This window comes from Mustela putorius, unplaced genomic scaffold, assembly GCF_011764305.1.
Source record: "Mustela putorius furo isolate JIRA1106 unplaced genomic scaffold, ASM1176430v1.1 tig00000997_pilon_pilon_pilon, whole genome shotgun sequence".
Taxonomy (NCBI): Eukaryota; Metazoa; Chordata; class Mammalia; order Carnivora; family Mustelidae; genus Mustela; species Mustela putorius.
The window spans coordinates 61,883-83,206 of NW_025421527.1; the positions used below are offsets into that span (position 1 = coordinate 61,883).

The following is a 21,324-nucleotide window of genomic DNA, read 5'->3' on the forward strand; positions in this document are numbered from 1 at the left end:
GAGTTAGAATAGGATTTTTATTCTGACAAGCTAAGTCTGAAGAAGTCGAGGATCGGCTCTAGAAATGATGACAGAATTTGGTATGCGCCCATAGCCTAATACATCTGCATCAAAAACAATGACAAACTAGGTAAAAATGCACCATGATCAAATATACCTTCATTAGAATTTAAATGCCAGTACTGAAGAATTCCAATGTTTCCCTCCTTTCCTGGTCTCCCTCCTGCCCCCCTTTCTGCTGCTAATATTATGGCCACGAAATTGATAAAACTTCTTAGAACTTTGGAAAAACAGTCTTGGAGTTGACCCATAACCACTGAATCCTATAAACGTGTCAGCACAGCCTTCTTCAGTCTTTCTTAATCCTAGCTAAGGGATCCAACTGAGTGAATAGAAACTGCCTTCAGCTTCCTGTAAACCCTTCCGTCCACACCTAAAGAATTTCACCCTAAAAGACCTTAAACTAAAAGAACTACGTAATGACACCTTCGTATTTTAATCACGACTACCTGATTTCAGATTTCATCAACAGCGCACAAGTAAACAACAGCATCAGGCCAAACTTAATACAATCTTCAGGAAGCCATATGTTCAGCACATGGGCGCCCCCTCGGCCCTCCAATCCCATTCTCCTGCGTGGCCAAGGCAGGCGAAACCCCGCAATCTCAACCCTCTCCCACCACCACGGTTAAAACCAACCAACCGACAAAAAGAGGCAAGGGGGCTTTGTCCCCCTCGCACGTCCCCCGCAGTTATGCCCACCCCTCCCTGCCGACGCCCTCAGCAGTCTCTCCCCCTTCTGTCCCGGACGGCCCACCCCGTTCCCAGCGGACACTTGTCCCCACCGGACGCCCCCGAGCTCACCCAAACTGTCCGCAAGGCCCCTGTCCCCCGCCCAACCCAGGTGAGGCCCACCCCCAGCCGTGCGACAAACGCCCGACTGCACACACTGCCCCGTTCGGGTCCTCCCCAAAGCCCCCGGCCGGCTGGGGCGCCCTCCCCAACGGGGTCTCCGAGCACGGGAAGCGCCTGCGGGGCGCGCGGGGCGGCTCCTCGGCCAGAGCCCGGCTCGGGCGCCGAGCACCAACGTGGCCGTGGGAGCGTGCGCGTGGCGGGACCGGGCCCCGGCGTCCCCTCCGGGCTGGCGGGTGGCGTGGGAAGGAGACACGACTGGGCGGGGAGGCCCTCACCTCCCTCGGCGCGACGGCGACGACGCCCGGCTCCGGCTCCGGCTCCCAGCGCGCGGCCACTCCTTGGCGTCCCGCGCCCGCTCCGAATATATACCCTCATCCGGGGGGCCGGGGCGGCGGGGCGGGCCGCGAGCTGGCCCGGGGACACGGCCCCGGCCACCCCGCCCCTCTCTCGCAGCGACGAGTAGCTGTCCGCGCCGGGAGGAGCCGCCACCGCCCGCCCGGCCACGTCAGCGCCGCGAGCGCCGGCGGCTAGGCGGACGCCGAGGGGCGGGGCGGGGCGCGTCACTCGTTCCCTGGCCCAATGGGGACGGCTCTGGGGGTCCGGTCCGCGGGGGCCCCGCCCCCAGGCGCGCGGCGGCCGGGGAGAGGTGTGCGCGGCGTCAGCTGGGAGGGGTGAGGCCGGCGCGGCGCGCTGGTGGCCGCGGCCCGCCCCTGCGAGCCCTGGCGTCACAGCTGGCCCCGCAAGGTGCCCGCCCAGGCTCCTCGTCGTCCCCGGGCCCAGCGCCCCGTCAACGGAAGCGCACGGCGGATCTGGGCGGGCAGCGGCGTCGTCCGGACGGCGGATTCCCGACCGGCCGCGCGGAGGGTTGCGACAGGCGGCGGTGCCTGCGCTCCGACCCCGGGGGGGGAGGACCTGGGCCGCCGTCTGACCTTGGGCTGGTGGTTTCGTGTCTGGTTGGCCCGATCTTCAGCTTCATGGCGTTTTTGGTTCCAAGTGCGGGGAGCCAGGCCCGTTTACTTTTGCACAAACAGGCAGGCAAAGAAAGACAAGCAAAGGTTTTAGGTAATGAGAAGCGGGCCAGTGAGAAAGAGCCCAGAGGTCCGTTTTGTGTGACGGTGGTACCGCCTCAGTATTTGACACGAAACTGGTGGTCGGACCGGGTGACCTCCATGGCCCAGGCACGGCCCAGTGTTAATAATTGCCTGTTGCATACTGTCAGTCCTGTTACATGCCTTGTGTGGGTGTGCACGCGCAGGTTAAATCCTCGGTGCGGGCCCGTACAAGCTGGGCTTACGTTTGGATCTGCGTTGGGCTTTGCAATTTTGCAGGAAGTCCAGTATGTTGAAACACCAAAATACACCTAGCTTTAACAAAGCACGTGATATAAAGAATTTCAGGCACTTAGGTGCCTTTCCTCTCCCCTAAATAGAAGAGCCTTTTCATTTACTTAATCGACTGCAAAATCACCCACCACATTAAGTAGCAGAAATAACGTACCCTTGGTAAGTAACGCCGGTAGATTCATATTCAGGACGTAGAATATTCTGTTTTCATGATCCCAGAACTTCACCCACTTATTTGAAAGATTTCTAATGTAGTGGTTAAGAGCAAGGGATCTGAAGACAGAATTCCTGCTTTTCTATTCAGTATGATCCTTGGTAAGTTAATTCATGTATAAGTTTTCTCATCTATAAAATACAAGCAATAATATAAATGCCCTTAGTGTTGTTGTGAGGATGAAGCCAGTTAATACAACAATGTAGAACAATGAAAACTAAAAAATTTTAATTACTGTTATTTGAGTACCTATTCTATGTCCGATGCTCTTCTAGGTCCTGGATTCTTTGACATACTTATCACCATCTGGAAAAAGTACTCATGTTCTAGGAAGCCAAAGCCCAAGTTCCTCCACCAGCCATCTGTTTGCGTCTTGGAAACAGTGATCTCATGAAGGCTCAGGCCTGCTTTACGGAACCTCCTGCCGGGCCAGTTTCTCCTGGTGATCAGATGTGCTTCTGGGAAGGAACCTGTCTGTGTCCTTTTAGAAGTTCATGACCTACCTGAGGCACCCTCCTTCAGACCATGAGAGGAGGATCCCTTTGCTGGAGCCCCACCTCTCACCAGTTCGCTGTTTGAAAACTCTGGGTGGGTCATTCTTGGTTGTTACTCTTCTGTGTTTCTACTCCCTGACAAAGAAATATATGAGATTTTAGAAAAATTCAAACCAGGAGATGCAGATTCAAAATTAGAGTTCAGCCTTAGAGACTGTGTGTCCGCTGAACTCTTACCCTCAATATTCTCCGTATAAAATGAGGGTAATACCTATTTCAGTGGGTATAGTACAAATTAAATGAAAAAGAATCTTTAAGAGAGTGTCTGGAGTATTAGAGGCATTCCGTAAATCTTACACCAATGAATGAATGAAGAACTGAATATAATTAAAGAGGACTTTAAATATAAAAGGTCACACCAGGGCCCAACACAAGTGTTTCCAATGAACTATTATAAAATCAAATTTTTACTTTTACCATTTGCTAATTTTTTTTATAGTTACCAGGCATAAGAAGGACCTTAATCACATCTTGCCAACTAACATCCAGAAACTTCTTATACTGAAGAAGTATTTCTGTCCTTTAAGGTACTTTTCATACACAGTTGACCCTTGAACATTGAGGTACTTAGGAGCACAGACACCAGACACAGTCAAAAATCCACGTATAACTTTTGACTCCCCAAAAACTTAACTAGTAGCCCACGACTGATCTGAAGCCTTACTGATTACACACACAGTCAATTAACACATATTTGTATGTTACGTGTATTGTAGACTATATTCTTATAATAAAGCTAAAGAAAATGTTACTAAGAAAATCATAAGTGGGGCGCCTGGATGGCTCATTTAGTTAAGTGTCTGCCTTTGACTTAAGTCATGGTCCTGGAGTCCTGGGATTGGGTCCCACCTAGGGCTCCCTGCTCAGCAGGGAGTCTGTTTCTCCTTCTGACACTCTCCCCTCTCATGATTTCTTTCTCTGTCTCAAATAAATAAATAAAATTTTTTAAAAAATCATAAGTAAGGGAGAATACATTTACACTACTATACTGGATTTATTAAAAAAAAAAAAAGTGTATAAGCAGACCTGTGCAGTTCAGACCTCTGTTGTTCAAGGTTCAACTGTACATAGTCATTCAAGAGACAGTGGCAGAGAGCAAGGCAAGGATGCCCACTCTATCCATGATTATTTAACATCACACTGAAAATATGAGTTAATCCAGTGAGACAGGAGAACTCACAAGAGGCTTCAGAATTTTAAAAAGAGGAAAAAAAGAATTAGAAAATTAGTAGAACTACTTTGGGAAGAGGATATACATGGACAACCCTAGAGAACCAGTGGCAAGACTAACTCAACCTATTGGAATCTATTAGGCTAAATCATAAACTAGGTAAGGTAACCGGCCATAAAATGAACAGACAGAAGTCCATAGTTTTTAATATACACAAACAATAACCAGACAGATGACATGACGGCAGAGAGAATACCATTTTAATAGTAACAAAGAATATTGGATAATTAGGTATAAATCTAACACAAAATGTGCAAAACCTATAGGACAGAAACTGGAAAATATTCCTACCCAAAAGCCACAAAAGATATTTGATCAAATGGGAAAGCACCCTGGTTAAATTATACATTTATAAATTAGACAAGTTAATAAAAGTGTTCAGCCTGAGTTCTCATGGAAAAAGAAAGGCGAAAGAAGAGCTAGAAACAGGAAGAAAAGCTACAGTAAGAAGCCCACCTCCCGTATTCAACAGTTGTGTGAAGCCTCCATAAATAAAACCATGAGGTCGTAGCACGTGGACATACTGACTAGTGGAATAGACTAGACAGTCCAGAACAGACCCCAGGACTGCATCATAGAGCAGCACGGCTCAGACCACTGGAGCAAAAAGTCAACATTTCAGTAAATGACACAACTGAGTAGCCACTTGGAAAAAGATAAAACGAGATCCATACTTTATCTCAGCCACAAGAATAAAGTGCAAATACATCAGAAATCTAAACAGAAAGCATGAAACCATACAAGTGCTACAGGAAGGCATGACTACTATACAGCTGCCCCCAAAGAAGAAAAAAAAGACTGATATGGAATAACTTTAAGGATATACTGTTACATGAAGACGACCAAAAAAAAAAAAAAAGGAACGTGTCCTACATGAGTATACATAGATGAAAGAAGGAGAAATAAGAAATGTTTATTTTTGTTTATTTGGTTTTGGTTTGGGGTTTGTTGTTGTTTTCTTTTTTCTTTGCAATAGTGCTTTTGCACATCTCCCACCCCAGCATTTGGGCCGTTGTCCTACATTTTGCTTTCACATGTTACGCGTTCTACAACACATTGTAATTCATTTTGCCTAAACAGCTTTTCCAAATTCCTTTTTAGCTGAAGTATAGTTGACATACAATATTATATTAGTTTCAGGCACACAACATAGTTTTGACTCTAGATACACTGCAAAATGCTCACCGCAGTGGGTGTAGTTACTGTCACCTTATAAATTATCACAGTATCACTGACTGCATTCTTATGCTGTACTTTACATCCCTCTGACTGATTTGTTTTGTAACTGGAAGATTGTGCCTCTGAATCCTCTTCACCTATTTATATCTGCCTATTAAAAAAAAAAAAAAGTAAGGATAAAGGAACATCTTCCCTGGCTTGATTTTTGTATTCCAAATTTTCCGTGGATGAACTTACTTATTTTGTAACTTATTTTGTAACTAGAAACCAGTAAGATTGGTTACTGCAGAGGCCAGGTGGGAATCAGGCACTTCTCCATATATAACTTTCTGGATAGTTTTGACATCCAGAACCATGTTAATAATTTACATATCGGAAGGAAAATGAAATGAAATTAACAAAGAGGGAAGTTGAACCCTGACATAGAAAACAAACAGAAGCAAATCAACCTCACTATATCTTAAGTAACTTAACTTCTCTGAAAAGTTTCCCTGGGGAGGGGTGACTGGGTGGCTCAGTCATTAGGCATCTGCCTTCGGCTCAGGTCATGATCCCAGGGTCCTGGGATTGAGCCCCGCATCAGGTTCCCTGCTCAACAGGAAGCCTGCTTCTTCCTCTCCTGTTCCCCCTGCTTGTGTTCCCTCTCTGGCTGTCTCTCTCTCTGTCAAATAAGTAAATAAAATCCTTTTTTAAAAAAATGTTTCCCTGGGGAATGAACCTTAGAAACTTTTGAACACAGTAATTTTGTACAGCTTTATTGACACTGACTTAAACTACAGACATTTAAAGTGTACAATATGATGATTTTTGACATATGAATATATCTGTGAGCAAAGTATTTTAAGCATATGCTCTCAATCTAAAGACAGAAAGAACTGTAAACAAATAGTAAACTCTGTTAGCAGTTTGGATTTTTATAGCGGTATGAGTTAGCAATTCTGACACTATTTTGTGTATAGTGGAGATGAGCAAATGACTAAATATATTGAAGAGAATGATTAGATTAAATTGGAGTGTAAGATTAGATTAGAGAAGGGAATCACAAATATGGAATGGGAGACTAGAATTACCTCTTTAGTGGCAGACTGCAATCAAAGTTATAAATATAAACCCATGTTATTAACGTAAATACAGAGACAGATCTAGATTGTGTGTATACATGATAGAAATGTATATTTGGGGGAAACGCTAGCAATTACTGAATTTGAGGAGAGGGCATATAGAACTTGATAACTGCTTCACAATTTCTCTAAAAGGTTGAAATTATGTAAAAGTTTAAAAGTCCCAAAAATAAAAGTGCAACTAATGATGGAGTTCTTCATTGTCGGTACAAACACAAAGGAAAGTCCTTAAGTCACGGAGCACACAGCTCTGAAGGAAAGGATCCAGGGTGTGACAGTCACTAAGTAGTTTGCCTGTCCCATGTCACATGCCCTCTATCAGCCAGGCAGAATGCCACATCACCTGGGAAGCGATACATGCCACAGGCCATGCTGTTTATAGTGGCAGCTGTGTGTCTTTGGGGCACGGATGATGATGGGCAGTGTTCCTCTGATGCCCCACTTTCCAGTTGAAAACAGTACGGCTTAGCTGAATAGGAGAAGAACTTGAGCAGAGCGGAAATTTTCCAGAACCTGTTGATGTTTATATGGATGTCCCTGGGGTCAACCACTCCTTAAAGAACAAACTGGTGTGTGTTCATCATTCGATCAAGAACAAATAGATGTTTGTTTAAAATATGTTTACTGTTCTGTGCCAGTCCTTGTGATAGGTACCAGGGGAATCAAAAGCTAGAATAAAATCTGGAGTACAAAAATGAAGCCGGGGAAGATGTTCCTTTTTCAAGCTAGAGAGCCACAGTGAATGCACAGTTCTAGGATTTCAGAGCTCAGAAGAGGGAGAGAATAAAGGAATGAAGAAATTTTCCTAAAGGATAGGCCAAGAGAGTTTGAGAAAGTGTTGGGAGGTAAGGGCCAGTCTCACTCATTGCAGGAGACCTGGTCCCCAGCCTTGATAATGGGGCATCTGCTAACTGGTTATTTATTTTCCCACTGGCAACACCATCCCCCTCTCTAAATCCTGTTGCCTCCTTCGTGAAAGAAACCAAGGAATTCGTAGTCAAGTAAAGAACTTAGAAGTGAGAGGGGAGCCTGGGTGGCTCATTCATTAAGCATATGCCTTTGGCTTAGATCATGATCCCAGAGCCCTGGGACCTAGCCCCATGTGGGCTCCCTGCTTGGCGGGAAGCCTGCTTCTCCCTCTTCTACTCCCCCTGCTGTGTTCCCTTTCTTGCTGTGTCTCTCTCTGTCAAATGAATAAATAAAATCTTAAAAAAAAAAAAAAAGAACTTAGAAGTTAGATACGTAAGGGTTGGTATTATATAAACTGTGAAATTGAAATCACCAAAAAGGGGGCGCCTGGGTGGCTCAGTGGGTTAAGCCTCTGCCTTCGGCTCAGGTCATGATCTCAGGGTCCTGGGATTGAGCCCCGCATCGGGCTCTCTGCTCAGCGGGGGAGCCTGCTTCTCCCTCTCTCTCTGCCTGCCTCTCTGCCTGCTTGTGATCTCTCTCTCCATCAAATAAATAAAATCTTTAAAAAAAAAAAAAAGAAAAGAAATCACCAAAAAGGAATTATCTACCAAAGGGTAAATATTTTTAGTAGTATATATGATCCCAGCTTGGTTTAAGAAAGTAGATAATACTTTCATTTGATAGATAAGATAGATAAGATAGATGATAGACAGACAGATAACAGGTAGATAGAAGCTGTGTGATTTGGAAAAATCACCATAACTCCCTGAACTTCAATATTCTCAGCAACAGAATTGAGATAATGCAGTATGTCTTACAGAGCTGGAAAGAGAATTAAAAGAGAAGGGACCTACCACACAACAGCTATTCAAGAAGGAAAATGGAATAGTCCTCTATTAAAAACACAGAATCCTGTTGGGATTCCAAGAGAGATATTTTAAACAGGCACACAAATTCAAAAATCCAGAAGGACATACAACAGAAGGTCTTATGCTTTGGTCTTTTAGGGACAATGGGACGATAGGAGTTTTTATATTCTTTTGGCTGCTTTTGTCTAAAATTTTCCGCAAATTGCCAAATTTTTTCTAAACTTCTTTTTTTCTAAATTTCTAAAGTGAAAACTACTTGATAATAAGGAAAGTATATATTTCCTTTAATTTCAGAAAAGGAGGTATGCTATTTAACAACTCAAAGAACCGGCTGGTTTTTCCTGCAGTTGGTGTGGGACGTGGGTGACCGAGGCTGTCCACACTTTCCAAGGCAGTACAAGCAAGAATGACCCACCCGGAGTTTTCAAACAGCCAGCTCGTGGGAGGAGACCTCCAGCAAAGGAATCCCCCATCATTGTCCTGAATGAGACCGCCTCAGGTAGGTCATTGAACTTTTAGAAGGACGCAGCTTCCTTCCCAGAAGTACATCTGAGAATCGGGCCCAGCAAGGCGTTCCGTGAAGCAGGCCCGAGCCTTCATGAGATCACTGTTTCCAAGACGCAAACAGATGGCTGGTGGAGGATCTTGGGCTTTGGCTTCCAAGGACATGAGTCCTTTTCTCTCAGGAGATCATCCTGACTTAGCTCACCACTCCTCCCATGCCCCAAATTTTCTGTAGCTCAGAGTGTGTTTCAAAACATTGTGAAATAATGAAGACATCCTGTTCCATTTCATATTTTTTTACTGAAAATACAGCCCCTCAAAAACTGACGGCCATTTAGGAAGTCCAAAAATAACCCAGTAAAACAAGCTGGGGAGAAAGTAAACAAGACAGTGTTGGTGAGTAATAATTAGAGCGGTGCCCCGCCTCAGGACTCCACACCGAGCAGGCCTGTGGACTTGAAATGCCATCACAGGGCTAGGGGCTAGAGATCATCTGATCCCTCTCCCTGAATTCACAGATAAGGAAACCGGATCTCCCAAAGTGAAGTGGTTTACCTAAGGACAAAATAGATAGGTGAGAAGCAGAAGCAAGAGGAGAAGTCAGCCATCGATTGCTGTATGACAGTGTAAACAGCTCACCGCCATGACAGGCCATTACGGGTCAAGTATTCAACACCTTCTCTTGGGAGCCCATTTGGCTGGATCTTTCTCCTGCCGGGTCATGCTGTCCCCTGGGGAAATCCCTCAGAAACAGCCTGGAATGGCATCTGACCTACACTGAAACCAGAACGGTAGCATACTTTGTTCCCAACCTGCCTCCCCACCTATGTCCGGATGACCTTGCATACCATGGTTTCTCAGATGTGAATGATTTTTCACCATGTTTTCAGTTCTACTGCCAAGGCCAGTGAGCTGGATTGACTGTATTTTAGGTCTTCTGCTTCTCAGCTCAATATGCAGGACACACACAAAGTCTATCACCAGTCATTCGTGTGGGGGATATCTCCCCTACCTATCGTTTCTTTAGGACTCTACCGGAGATGGAATCTGCTTTATAGTTCCTAGGTAAATAAACACAAGATAACAAGGGGACATCGCCTCTAGGAAATCTCAGGCAAAACAAAAAATTCCTCCACATATTTTTGTTCCGGGCCCCACAACTCCATTTGGCCTGCATTAGTTAATGTTAACAGAAGAAAGACCCCGATATCCCAAAGTCTCTGACAGCACTAAATGGCTTGGCCTCTAAACTGAGTGACAAAAATATGGTCTTAAAACTTACTTAGGTCCATGAGAACTGCTGGGTAATTATATCCTGTGTCCCTCAACAGCCTTCATTGATGCACTGACTTTATTTTTGACAGCTTAGCATACTACTATGAGTATACAAACTATACGAGTATGGACGTGGAAGCCACGAGTGTGAGTTGAGTCCCAGTTCTGCACTTACTTAACCCCCCAGATGAGTTCATTGATGTCTCTGGCCCGTCTCTCTTCCTATCTGCAAAATGGAGATCATAGTGGGACCTACCACTAGTGTTGCTGTGGGGACCAATTTAAAGTGCTTAGAACAGTTTCTGACTCAGAACAAAAGCTCTGTAAGTTTTTGTTTAAAAGAATACAATTTCCTAAGTTTGGCTTTCTTGGTATCAGGTATTGGGAACTGAATGGTGTGGCAGAGAGACTCTAAGGGGACACCCACAATTCTTAACTCCTTGAACATGGGAAGGACCTGTGACTTACTTCTAAGTAACAGAATAAGGAGACGATGATGGATGTCACTCCCGTGAATATGCTCGGGTAATGGGTCCCATAACTAGGTTCCATTAAGACTTTTTGCCAGAAGGCTCACATTCACTCCCTAGCGGGGCCCTAAAAAGACAAACTGCCATGAAGCAAACTGCCTATAGACAGGGCCATGTGCAGGGAACTTCAGGCTTCTTCTAGGAGCTGACAGGGGCCTGGAGCCAGCAGAAGTAGAAGCCAACAAACAAATCCCATGAAGTCTGCAGTCCTAGAGCACAAGGAAATAAATGCCACTCCAGTCCAGCCTCCAGATGAGCATGCGGCCCAGCCAGCACCTTGGCTGCAGTCCAGTGAGACCCAGAAACAGAAACCCACTCAGCCTTGCCCTGTCTATTTATTGCAGCCTTATGAGAGATGCTGAACCAGAAGCTGAAGAGGTTGAAGAAAACACACAAACATTCTGACAGGTCTCACTTTAAATTCATAACCATTAGCCAATACTATATATTGGCTATATATATATAGCCTACTTCCCTAGTCCACTCTTGTTGTCTTTCTTCTAAGTGATGGTTTCACACATTTTCTCCCTCAGAACTCTGGGATCACCTCCCCCACACTCGCTCTTGCCAGATATCCTTGCATCTTGTTGCGAGAAAACCGAGAACTTGCCCGAGCTCCCGCCACCCCATCCATTCATCTCCCTCCATCTGTATCCAGATTTTTTACTTTATCTCCAAGTATTTGTAATAAACAGTCCACTGTCCCAGCTCTCTACCTATGAGCTCCAGCCCATCTTCTCCTGCCCACCCAAAGGTGTCACTCCAGTACTTGGCTTGCTAAAAGGCATCTCAAAGTTAACATGTTAAACTGAATCCTGATCTATTCCTATCATCCCAACCCAACCCACTTGTTACCACTCCTTATCTCTGTTTTTACTCCACGCTCATGGTTTATCAGGCCAGAAACCTTAGACTCATCATTGGCATGTTCTCTCATCCCAGATCCAATCTCTATGCATCCCATGGGCTCTGTCTTCAACATGTACGTAAACTCTTACCTGCTCTCACCATCACTTTCTCTCCTCCTTCTCTAGTCACCATCATCACTTCCCTAGATCGTGCCTGTAGCCTCCCAGGCTTACCCTTCTTCAGGCCATTCTCAATGGAGCAGCCAGAATGATGTCTGGAGTTACATCACTCCTCTGCCTAAAACCTTCAAATGGCTTCTCATTTCAGCTGGAGGAAAATGCACAATCGTCAAACAACCCACAAGGTCCAACAGGGTCACCGACACACACGCTTCTCTCCCTCACTTCTCCCTTTGTGTTCTCCGTATCCTGCCCTGCTTCCCCAGACCCCAGCCAGACTGGAGATTAGAATCGGTCCTGAGAGTGGTGGGAAGCTTCTGATGCGTTCCGTAAGCCTCGCTTCTATCTTCTCTGCCTATAATGTGGGACAAAAGACGGAAGATGTCACAACCCGTGCCCCCCGTGGGCATCCGTCTCTTATATCATAAAGTTGTTGTGACGAGCCTTGCTGCCTCCAGCAAGGGCACGAAAGTCCCCTTTGCATAACTGGCATCGCTTGGGACTCCTTTCTTAGTTTCCTTTTTGTGGTGAAAAAAAGATGAAAAGCAGAAAATCCAACCACCAGAAATTTTTAGTATTTTTAGAAACTCTTCTTAATTTTATCAGACAAGAATTACAAACATTAAAATTCAGAATGAACCAGAGAGAAGGACAGAAGGGAAGGGGGGGGGAAGGACGGGAGGAAAGAGGGAGAGAGAGGAAGGAGGGGAGAAAAAGGCAGGGACCAAAGGAAAAGAAAATCCCCCCCGGGTGGGCCATAAAAACCAGTTCCCACCCACAGTTATGGTTTCTAAGTACTTTTCTGAACTATCGCCACCTGGACGCTGCCCAGGTGACTGGGAGGAGCAGAACCTTCTCAGAAGTGATTTCGTGTAGCTCATCATTCCCTGCCCTAGCCGAGCTCACTTCTCCCCCGCGAGTTTCCGAACAGACATCCTGGAGTCTGCTTAGGAACCCACCACGACTTCTCTGGGGTTTCATGCGACTTACTTCTGACTAGACTTGTCTTGGCCATAAGGCTGCTGTTAAAAGAGATTCCGGTTCTTCTCTGGAGGGGAAAAGAATAACTTCAGCTGCGCTGTATTTTCAGCAGTTATCTTGAATAAGTGATCAAATATGAACGGGGCGAATGGGGCACCCGGGAAGAGACTAAATCCTTTGGGGGCGCCCGGCTGGCTCAGCCAGTGCAGCACGCAACTCTTGATCTCACGGTTGTGAGTTCAAGCCCTACGTTGGAGGGAGAGATTACTTAAAAATTAAAATTAAAAAAATTTTTTAATTTAAATTAAAATTTTTTAAATTTAAATTTAAAAAAACCAATAGAACAAATCTTTTTTTAAAAGATTTTATTTATTTATTTGATAGACAGACATCACAAGTGGGCAGAGAGGCAGGCAGAGAGAGAGAGAGGGGGAAGCAGGCTCCCCGCTGAGCAGAAAGCCCAAACTGGGGCTTGATCTCAGGACCCTGGGATCATGACCTGAGCAGAAGGCAGAGGCCTTAAACCACTGAGTCACCCAGATGCCCCAGAACAAATCATTTTGATTGAAGTGAACATACAAACTCTTCCACTTCTAAGAATCCCTGATTAAATTACATGATGATTCAATTCCACTGATATCCCTTTGAGCTTTTTAAAAATTGGTTTGGGAACACCTGGGTGGCACAGTAGGTTGAGCATCTGACTCTTGGTTTCAGCTCAGATCCTGATCTCAGGGTCGTAGGATCAGCGGGCTCTACCCTCAGCATGGAGTCCGCTTGAGAATCTCTTCCTCCCCTTCTGCCCCTCCCCCCATGAACAAACAGAACACATATTGTTGTGTCCTTTTGTTTACATATTTGGTGCCGAATATACTATCCTGTTGATATTACGTTTTTTTAGGTTCTAGTACCTCTATTTTTTATTTTTTTTAAAGATTTTATTTATTTATTTGACAGAGAGAGATCACAAGTAGGCAGAAAGGCAGGCAGAGAGAGAGGAGGAAGCAGGCTCTCTGCTGAGCAGAGAGCCCAATGTGGGACTCTATCCCAGGACTCTGGGATCATGACCTCAGCCGAAGGCAGAGACTTTAACCCACTGAGCCACCCAGGCGCCCAAGTACCTCTATTTTTTAAAGCTGTGATACTTTGCTTAGAAGTCATCTTTTATTACAGTTTAAAGATTATTTGTTGTTAGCCACAAAAGACAACAGTTGTAGGCCACGCTTTAGTACACAGAAAGAGTGATTTGCTGAAAAGTAATTTAAAATTATGAAAATATAAATGGAACTTTCCAAACAGCAGTTGGTGATTCACCTGATTATAAATGGTTTGGATAATTTTTAGGATGAAGAAAGCAAGCATCAAATTAACCAGCAGTGTGAAATATTTCCAGTTATGCGCTTGGAAGTTTTCTGACCACAAAAATTAAGAAACTTTTCTCATAATCATTTCGCCTATTTTTTCCATCACCCGTTGTCTTCACAATTAATCCAATAAAAGTGCCTACGAATTATGTCCTAAACATGATTTATTGTTCCAAGATGGGCAGATTTCCAAAATTTCAATATTAAATATATTGGTAACATTTGATATACACAGCAAAGTACATTTTGGACAAATTTCACCCGAAATTTGCTTAAATAATGTATGCAAATCCTTTAGTAATTTATAAACTAAACTATAGATAAATTTCCACTATTTCTTAGAAGCTTGGAAATACTAAGTGACTTTTGCCCGGTGCTCTTCATTTTCCCTGTGGATTCTCTGGTTTGCTGCCCCCGCCTCTCAGCCTGCAGTACACCCTTTATGATTTCCTGAAGCCAGCCAGCTAGCAACGATGTCTCTAAGACTTTCTTAGTCTGTGGATATTTTTAATGTGCCTTCATTTTTCAAGGCCTAGTTCTCCTGCCTATGAAGACCACCCATTTATTTCTGAGCAAATTTGCTGATTCCATAGACCGCGCCATTGGATCTTGCTTTCCTCCTAGATCAACGCAGCTCCCTCCAGCAGTGAATCTGCCTGTGCTCCCAGCCAGCCCCACCTCCGTGACGTTGCCACACCAGTGGGGCTGGGAGAGGCATCCCCGTGCAAGAACACTGAGTTGTTCACTGTGTGTGCAGAAGTTCAAGGTCAGCAGTCTCAAAGACACAGCTTCTTAATTTGCTGTCTGTGATCTTTTAACAGAGCCCTTGAAATTATTGTTTTTCAACATTTTTGCCCAGTTTTATAGTTGTTTTCTGAGGGAGAGGATTTGCTTCCAGAAGGGCTGCTCTCAGATTTATACAGAACAGACTCTCCAAGGGTTGAATCTTAGAACAGTCCTTGATTTATAATTTTGGCAGCTTGGGGCAGCAGTGGTGATGGTCCTATCTTATCAAAGATGCTTATTGCCCTAGATGGTCTCATGGTTATTTAATCTTTCCTGCTGGAAGTGTAGCCGGTTCCTTTTTTATCAGAGATAATAGGGGACTCAAATTTACTGAGCACATACGAGGTTACTGACCGCATACATTCTCGCAGATACGATTTCTCTCTAAAAATAATGATTTAATGCTTTTTATGACGATAAATGCAACATGTACTTGTTTTCGAAAATTTGACAAGTACAGAAAAGATTCCCTTTTCCAGAAGTATCTTATAATGCCACCTAGAGAAAGACGTACTAATACTGTAGTCTACTTCCCTTGGCCTCCCCACCCCCAAGTGTGTGTGTGTCCATGTTGCTGTGAGATTAGCTGTAGAAGGTGAGAAATAAATTTCCTACTCCTCTCCCTGCAAGATCACTGCCCCCTCCTTAGGAGATGTATCTAGAAAAAAGTTGCCACAGCCAGTGTCAAAGAACTTACATCCTGTGTTCTCTTCCAGGAGTTTCACGGTTTCAGGAGTCACGGGTCTTTCATCCATTTTTTAATTCATTGTTGTGTGTGGTGTAAGAAAGTGGTCCCGCTTCATCCCTTTGCACATAGCTGTCCAGTTTTCCCCAACACCATTCCTTGAAGAGATGGCCTTTCCCCCATTGTGTATATTTGCCTCCTCTGTTGAAGAGTAATTGACCATATAATCATGGGTTTATTTCTGGGCTCTTTTCTGTTCCACTGATCTATGTATCTATATTTTTATGCCAGTACCTTGATGTTTTGATTTCTATAGCTTTGTAATATGACTTGAAGTCTGGAACTGTGATGTCTCCAGCTTTGCTCTTCTTTTTCAAGATTGCTTTGGCTGTTGGGGGTCTTAGGTGGTTCCATACAATTATTGCAATTGTTTGCTCAAGCAAAAATGCCATTGGGATTTTGATATATATTAAATGTGTAGATTGCTTTGGGTAGTGTAGATGTTTTAACAATGTTTGTTCTTCCAAGCCAAGAACATGGAATGTCTTTCCATTTCCTTGTGTCCTCTAATTTCTTTGGTCAATGTTTTGCAGTTTTCAGAGTACAGGCCTTTCACCTCTTTGGTTAGGCTTATTCCTAGCTATCTAATTATTTTTGGTGCAATCGTAAATGGAAAGGAAACAATGAACAAAACTAAAGATAGCCTACTGAACAGAGAAGGTATTGGCAAATGACATAGCCAATAAAGGGTTAGCATCCAAAGTATACAAGGAACTTATAAAATTCAGCACCCAAAAAACAAATAATCTGATTAAAGATGGGCAGAAGACATGAACAGACATTTCTTCAAAGAAGACATACTACTGGCCAACAGACACATGAAAAAATACTCAACATCACTCAGCATCCGGGAAATACAAAGCAAATCTACAATGAGATACCACCTTACACAAGGCAGAATGGCTAAGATCAAAAACACAAGAAACAACAAGGATTGGCCAGGATGAGGGGAACCCTCGTGCACTGTTGGCGGGGATGCAAACCAGTGCAGCCACTCTGGAAAACAGTATGGAGGTTCCTCAAAATGTTAAAAAAGAAAACTGCTCTAAGATCCAGCAATCTCATTACTGGGTATTTACCCAAAGAATATAAGAGCACTAACTCAAAAGGATACATACACCCCTATACTTATAGCAGCATTATTTACAATAGCCAAGATATGGAAGCGGTTCAACTGTCCACCACTTGATGAATGGATAAAGAAGATGTGATGTGTATACACAATGGACTATTACTCAGCCGTCAAAAAGAATGATATTTGCTATTTGTAATGACATGGATGGAGCTAGAGAGTATAATGCTAAGCAAAATATGTAAGAGAAAGACAAATACCACACGATTTCACTCATATGTGGAATTTAAGAAACAAAACAGACAAGCAAAGGGGAAAAAGACACAAACCAAGAAACAAACTCTTACCTAGAGAGAACGGAGAGGTGTGTGGGGGAGGGGTAGAACAGGCGATGGGGATGAAGAAATGCACTTGTGATGAGCACCAGTGATGTGGGAAAGTGCTGAGTCACTATATTGTATACCTGAGGCTAATATTACACTGTATGTTAGCTGGAATTAGAATAAAATTTTAAAAATGAAAAGATCGGGGCGCCTGGGTAGCTCAGTGGGTTGGGCCTCTGCCTTCAGCTCAGGTCATGATCTCACGATCCTGGGATCATGCCCCACATCCAGCTCTCTGCTCAGCAGGGAGCCTGCTTCCCCCTCCCTGCCCCACCCCCTGCCTACTTGCCATCTCTCTCTCTCTGTGTCAAATAAATAAAATCTTAAAAAAAAAAAAAAAAGAAGAAGAAGAAAAGATCATGGTCTTCTTCGAAGATTCTGAGGCTTATAAAATCCTTGTTCTCATCCCAGCTGCCACACCGCCCTTGAGCTCTACAACATCCATTTTGATGACACAAAGACTAAGCAAAGATTCCACTCTCTCAGGACAAACCAAACGTTTAGCTCCAACAAAGTGCATTATTCTCTATACCTAAAACGTATTGTCATTGTCAATACATGTTTTAGCCTCTAAGAAATTTTTTTACTATAAATATGAATTGAGCTGCTTTGCTCTTAAGAACTATTGTTGACGCCATCAGGAGAAAGCGTGGCCTAGAGAAGAAAAGAATTTCAATCTGAGCTGGTGCTTCCCTTTCTTTTTAGGAAACAAAAAGTAATTTACAACCAGGCGCAGGAAAAAGCAAATGCTTCAAGAACCAAGGTGGGTTATTCAGAAGAAGCAGCCGGATCAGCAATCTTGAAGGTCTGGCTCAGTTTTCTCACTTTAGACATAAGGTTCCCAAGCCAAAGAGGGTGGGCTGCTCTTGGTTCGTTAGTAAGGCGCTCATCCTCTAGGTGAGGTCAGCGGGAAATCGTTGGCTGCTCTCACCAGGAGGGGAAGCTGAATAGAAAATAAACATCCCTGCCTCCCCGCCACCCACACCCCAGAAAGGAGAGCTGGTTCCTCTTCCCCAGGAGCGGACCCTGACTGAGTGCTAGAGGGCCATCGCTTGCATCTGGCCCAAGCCTGAGGGGTTCTCCTTAAATGCTGAGGACAGGACCGAGAAGAAAAAGTTCCTCCTCCAGGAGGTGGGACGGGATTTCCCCAGAGAACAGGAGCCTAGTGGGCACTCAGCTGAGAGACTCTGAAGGCGGGCCTCGAGGAGAAGAGTGGCTGCGGGAGGGCGGAGAAGGTGCGTGTGAAGCCCTAGTTTGCTCAGTGCGTGGACTCTGGGGAGGTTCTGCTCCGGAGTCCATCCCAGGGAAGGGAGAAGGCTAAGAGCACGTGGGGACTATGCCAGGGTTAAACACTATATCAGAGGGACCCAATATGCAGCCCAACTGTACTGAGGCTTTTTAACCACCGGAAGTAACATTTTTTTTTTTTTTTTTTTTTTAGATTTTATTTATTTGTCAGAGAGAGCGAGCGAGAGCAAGCACAGGCAGACAGAGTGGAAGGCAGAGTCAGACGGAGAAGCAGGCTCCCTGTGGAGCAAGGAGCCCGATGTGGGACTCGATCCCAGGACGCTGGGATCATGACCTGAGCCGAAGGCAGCTGCTTAACCAACTGAGCCACCCAGGCGTCCCAGTAACATATTTTTATTATCCCAATAAAATCAGCCCAAAGGCAGAAAGCCAGGTGACCGCCTGACGCTGTCTACCTAAGGGGCACATACATTCTTGAGTCCACGGAGACGTTCAGCTCCTTACTTCCACACTCTAATCGGTGAGTATCTCTACACAGCCCAAAGGCCCATTAAACTGCTTCCCCAGAGAAAAGACGAATTCTAAGGAGAGCTGTAAAGGGCAGCTTAAAAGACTGTTAACACTTTCACAACCTGCGATGGCCACTGAAAAGCTCTTTCAAAACTATCTGTTCAGGGCTTCTACCTAGGATCTTAATGATCCCATCTAGAATATATACCTTTTAAATTCAATGGCGATGATCCTAGCATCGTGAGATCAAGTCCCGCACCGGCTCCTTGCTCAGCAGGGAGCCTGCTTCTCTCCCTCTGCCTGCGGCTCCCCCTGCTCGGGCATCCTCTCCCGTTCATTCTCTCTCTCGTGCTCTCTCTCTCAAATAAATACAATTTTAAAAATAATAATAAATTCAGAGGTGATTTTAGATAGGAAATGTCCAAACACGAAATGGAATTTTCATATAGGGTACACGTTCCCTGGCTAGAAAGCGGAGGCTTATGCTGTCCCTCGGGCTCAGGCCAGACTTGGGGCCAGGCTGCTAACTCGACGCGACCGGGGAAACCTGCTCTCTGCTACAGAGGGTCTTTGAGCGGCTGTCAGATTGTTCTGACAGAGCTAATAGTCACTGGGCTTACCCTTTAGAGAGAACTTTATTTTTCCAACAAAAGGCTGTGGTTTCAAGTTGCTAAGGAACTCTGGAAGGGCTGAGCATGGAGGGGTGTGAGAACAGTGAGAAGCCTGGGAACCCAGACAACCAGAAGGTTGAGACCCGTCACAGTTGGATCCAATTCATGTCTGTCATTACTCACTTCTTGTTTTCCCTTGAAAACTGAAAAATTAATGTCCCAGATCATGTTCCTGGAACTCCAAAGAAATATCATGAGTAATGAGTAAATGTGACTTTTACCCAAGAAATGTTGTCTATCTATGTAGAGCGTGTGGACGTGGGTTACACACAGGAAATTACTCAGTTTCATTAAAGGCAATTGTGAAAAGTAGAACTAAAGAGAGACTTAGGGTTTGAAATTCTGGCCACACTGGGATGGACTAACGGAGACCACGGCATTTCACTGCTGACATATTAACCAACTTCGGAAACAACTGGCCCCCACAGGCCCACACCGGCACCAACAGTAAAATATCCTTTGTAAATTAGTCATCCGCCAACTTACTGAGTTTCTCCTCCTAAAGTAATAATTCTCTTTCACCTACTCACACAGCTGTAAGCTATAAGCAAATGAAGGGCTCATTATCTTGGAAGGAAAAGGTATTATTAAGATTCCAAACCAAAATCTTGTCCACATCCACACTTAAACCTGACAGTGAAATTGTATTAATGAGGTTAACTTTAATATATAGTAATTTTTATATGAAGTAAAAATTTGATGGCTGCAATATTTATTTTTTGCCCAAAATATCAAAGAGAAAAAATGTACAATTTAGAGGCACCTGGGTAGCTCGACTGCTTGAGCATCTGACTCTTGATTTCAGACTCTGCTTGGGATTATCTCCCTCTGCCCCTCCCCATGTCCACTCCCTTCAAATAAATAAATAAAAATTTAAAATATATATATATTTTTTATTTTTTTTTAAAGATTTTATTTATTTATTTGACAGAGAGAAATCACAAGTAGATGGAGAGGCAGGCAGAGAGAGAGAGAGGGAGGAGGAAGCAGGCTCCCCGCTGAGCAGAGAGCCCGATGCAGGACTCGATCCCAGGACCCTGAGACCATGACCTGAGCCAAAGGCAGCGGCTTTAACCCACTGAGCCACCCAGGCGCCCTATATATATATTTTAAAAGATTTTATTTTTATTTATTTGACAGAGAGAGAGAGAGAGATCACAAGCAGGCAGAGAGGCAGGCGTGGAGCGGGGCAGGAGGGGAGCAGGTTCCCTGCTGAGCAGAGAGCCTGATGTGGGGCTCCATCCCAGGATCCTGAAATCATGACCCGAGCTGAAGGCAGAGGCTTAAATCACTGAGCCACCCAGGTGCCCCTTAAAAATATATATATAGAGATTTTATATTAATCATTCTTTGACAGACTTGAGAACTTAATGAAAAGAATAAAAACAATGGTGCACATGGGGGGCTCAGTCGGTTGAGCGTTTAACTCTTGGTCTCGGCTCTGGTCATGATCTGAGGGATTGAGCCCCGAGTCGGGCTCCGTGCTAGGCGTGCAGCCTGCTGAAGATTCCCTCTCCCCCTCTCCCTCCCCCTCTGCCCCCACCCCACTTCTCAAGTGTGCGTGCACTCTCTTGCTCTCTCTCAAAAAAGAAAAAAAAAAGTTATCTAGCACCAAAGCACCAATCTCCAAGTTCTCTTCCTTGGCTTCAATCTGCAAGTCAGATGCTGAGGTCCTTGAGGGAAATGCTGCAATGATAAGAGAGTGTTCGACAAGCCGGGAGCCATCTCTGATTGGAGGGGTCGAGGGGGAATGCTTAGTCCCCGCTCCTGGCTCCTGATATTCTGTGCAGAAGGAGCCCCCTTCATCCCGTCTTGCTGTTGCTCCCCCCTCACTCATTTCCAGAGGAACGGGAGCAAGCTGACGGGTCCGTCTGGGCGCAAGGACCAGGCAT

General features: G+C 44.7%; 2 protein-coding genes across 5 annotated transcripts in view; both read right to left on the reverse strand.

The window, feature by feature from the left end:
* Window positions 1-1,435, reverse strand: part of UAP1 (UDP-N-acetylglucosamine pyrophosphorylase 1) — a 42,565-nt gene extending 41,130 nt beyond the window's left edge. For 3 of the 4 annotated variants that reach the window (XM_045086551.1, XM_045086552.1, XM_045086550.1), the window contains exon 1: window positions 1,191-1,435. The gene's annotated coding sequence lies outside the window, so the exon portion shown is untranslated. The remainder of the gene's footprint in view (window positions 1-1,190) is intronic. The other variant, XM_045086553.1, reaches the window with a different exon arrangement.
* Window positions 1,436-2,680: 1,245 nt separating this feature from the next.
* Window positions 2,681-21,324, reverse strand: part of UHMK1 (U2AF homology motif kinase 1) — a 52,436-nt gene continuing 33,792 nt past the window's right edge. Inside the window, exon 8 of the mRNA XM_045086549.1 lies at window positions 2,681-3,101. Within this exon, the coding sequence (XP_044942484.1) occupies window positions 3,066-3,101 (36 nt within the window). The 3' untranslated portion in view covers window positions 2,681-3,065. The remainder of the gene's footprint in view (window positions 3,102-21,324) is intronic.